The sequence below is a fragment of the Galeopterus variegatus genome, unplaced genomic scaffold, assembly GCF_000696425.1.
Source record: "Galeopterus variegatus unplaced genomic scaffold, G_variegatus-3.0.2 Scaffold679, whole genome shotgun sequence".
NCBI classification, from domain to species: domain Eukaryota; kingdom Metazoa; phylum Chordata; class Mammalia; order Dermoptera; family Cynocephalidae; genus Galeopterus; species Galeopterus variegatus.
The window spans coordinates 622915-624752 of NW_007726790.1; the positions used below are offsets into that span (position 1 = coordinate 622915).

General features: G+C 36.5%; 1 protein-coding gene across 1 annotated transcript in view; it reads right to left on the reverse strand.

Moving 5' to 3' along the window:
• The window catches only part of LOC103589367 (olfactory receptor 52A5-like), a 1787-nt gene extending 1518 nt beyond the window's left edge, over nucleotides 1-269 (reverse strand). The window contains exon 1 of the mRNA XM_008571320.1: nucleotides 7-269. Coding sequence (XP_008569542.1) covers nucleotides 7-269 — 263 coding nt within the window. The remainder of the gene's footprint in view (nucleotides 1-6) is intronic.
• Between the last annotated feature and the right edge of the window lie 1569 nt (nucleotides 270-1838).

The following is a 1838-nucleotide window of genomic DNA, read 5'->3' on the forward strand; positions in this document are numbered from 1 at the left end:
TGAAACCAAAATATTCCAAGCATCTTGGGCACAATGCTGGTGCTAAGTGCAATGTCTGTGGCTCCTAACATGGCCAGAAAAATATACATGGGCTCATGGAGGCTGGACTCCAATTTGATGATGATCAAAAGTACAAAATTTCCAATCAAAGCAATGATGTACATAGCACAGAAAGGAATCGCAATCCAACACTGTACAGGTTCCAGACCAGGGATCCCAATAAATGTCAGCACAGAGGGCATAAACACAGTGCCATTTGTAATAGGCATGGCAATTCAGGGGTCTTCTTAGAAAGGGACAAAGTCTGTCCAACTGTGATTCTTTGTGTTCATATATATCCTGTGCTTATTCAGTCACAGAATTATTGAATAATAGAATTAGGAGAATCAGGTTCATAACATTATTTACTGTTTTTTTCAACAAATAAAAAAATGCCAGTATGCAGACCTACAAAAAGATTCACTAGTACACACTTAAACAAAATCATTCACCCACACTCAGTGATATCTACAGTGAAAACTGAGTATTTGTTCATAATTCCCATGATGAAGCCAACATGATCAGCCTGCTTAGTGGTGCTTTCTTTTTTCCCCCACTCCATCTTCTTTTTCCCCTTCTAACCTGTGCATGAAAAGCAGAAATATAAATATATATATATATATATATGTATACATATATATTTGTATATATATGTATATTTGAAGTTATACATTAGACAGAAAAACACCAAAACCTACTTTAGCTTTAGTCCCAAGTTTTCTCTCATCCAGTTTCTTTCTCTTCTTTATCCTTCATTCACTTTAGACAAGCAGAGAGCAATATTTTTACAGTACATACCAACACTCCTTTGAAAAAATATCCATTGATGAAAGTCCTCTTTCTAAGGTTGAGACTTTACAGATAAAACTACCTTTCCTCACCTTGCACTTCCTTCTCACCGAGGAATTTTCAAATATGACATTGCTGCAAGACCCAGACTGCACCCAGTAGATAACAGCAGTCACATATTTTTGCTGTATTATCATGGCAATTCTGATTCAGGAAACAAGTACTACATAAAAAGTCTTCAGTTCAGGTAGGTATCCTTCCAAGTCCTTCACACCAGGCTGTTTTCCACACATATTGGAAAATAAGGACAGATTTGAAAAAAAATGTGATTTAATAAAATCAATGGTGTTTAAGAGTACCTTGTGTAAAAGAGAGGCCTTGGGTTGCATCAGCAGGAGAATCATGAAGAAGATGCCTAGGTCTCCACTTGGAGGCAATGTTAACAGACATAACCCTTGTTTAGAAATCAGAACTACTTACTGCTGAAGGGAAGTAGGAATTTCTAATTTATAGCTTCTGAAACAGATAAAACAAGGAAAATATGAGGGAATGGGCTTCTTTGAGAATTGTCTCAGGGATTCCATGAAAAATAATAGATAAACACATAGGTACGTTCAGGTGGAACGGCCTTGGGTAGCAGCGGAGAAAGAAAGAGAAGTCTCCAGAACAAAGTGCTCATTGAAATGCAAAGGCTGTTTCTGGGGATACTTCCCACAATCCAGTAACTATATATCAGCAAAAAACTATAGCTCAGCTGTAGGGCTGACAAGAGGATGCATCGAGGAATTTTTTTTTCAAGTGAGGTTAGTGAGGTTACCTAAGTGGTTAGTTGTCAAAGTCTAAATCTAGGTAACCTACACATTTTTATAAAGGTTGTTGTCCTAAGTATTCCTAAATATTTCTACATAATTCAAATTATCAAGTCCAAATATTATTCTGCGTTCTTTCCTGTGCAGCAATAATCACAAATTTTAAATCTGAAGTGTTTTGTAGATTGTTCTACCAAATTC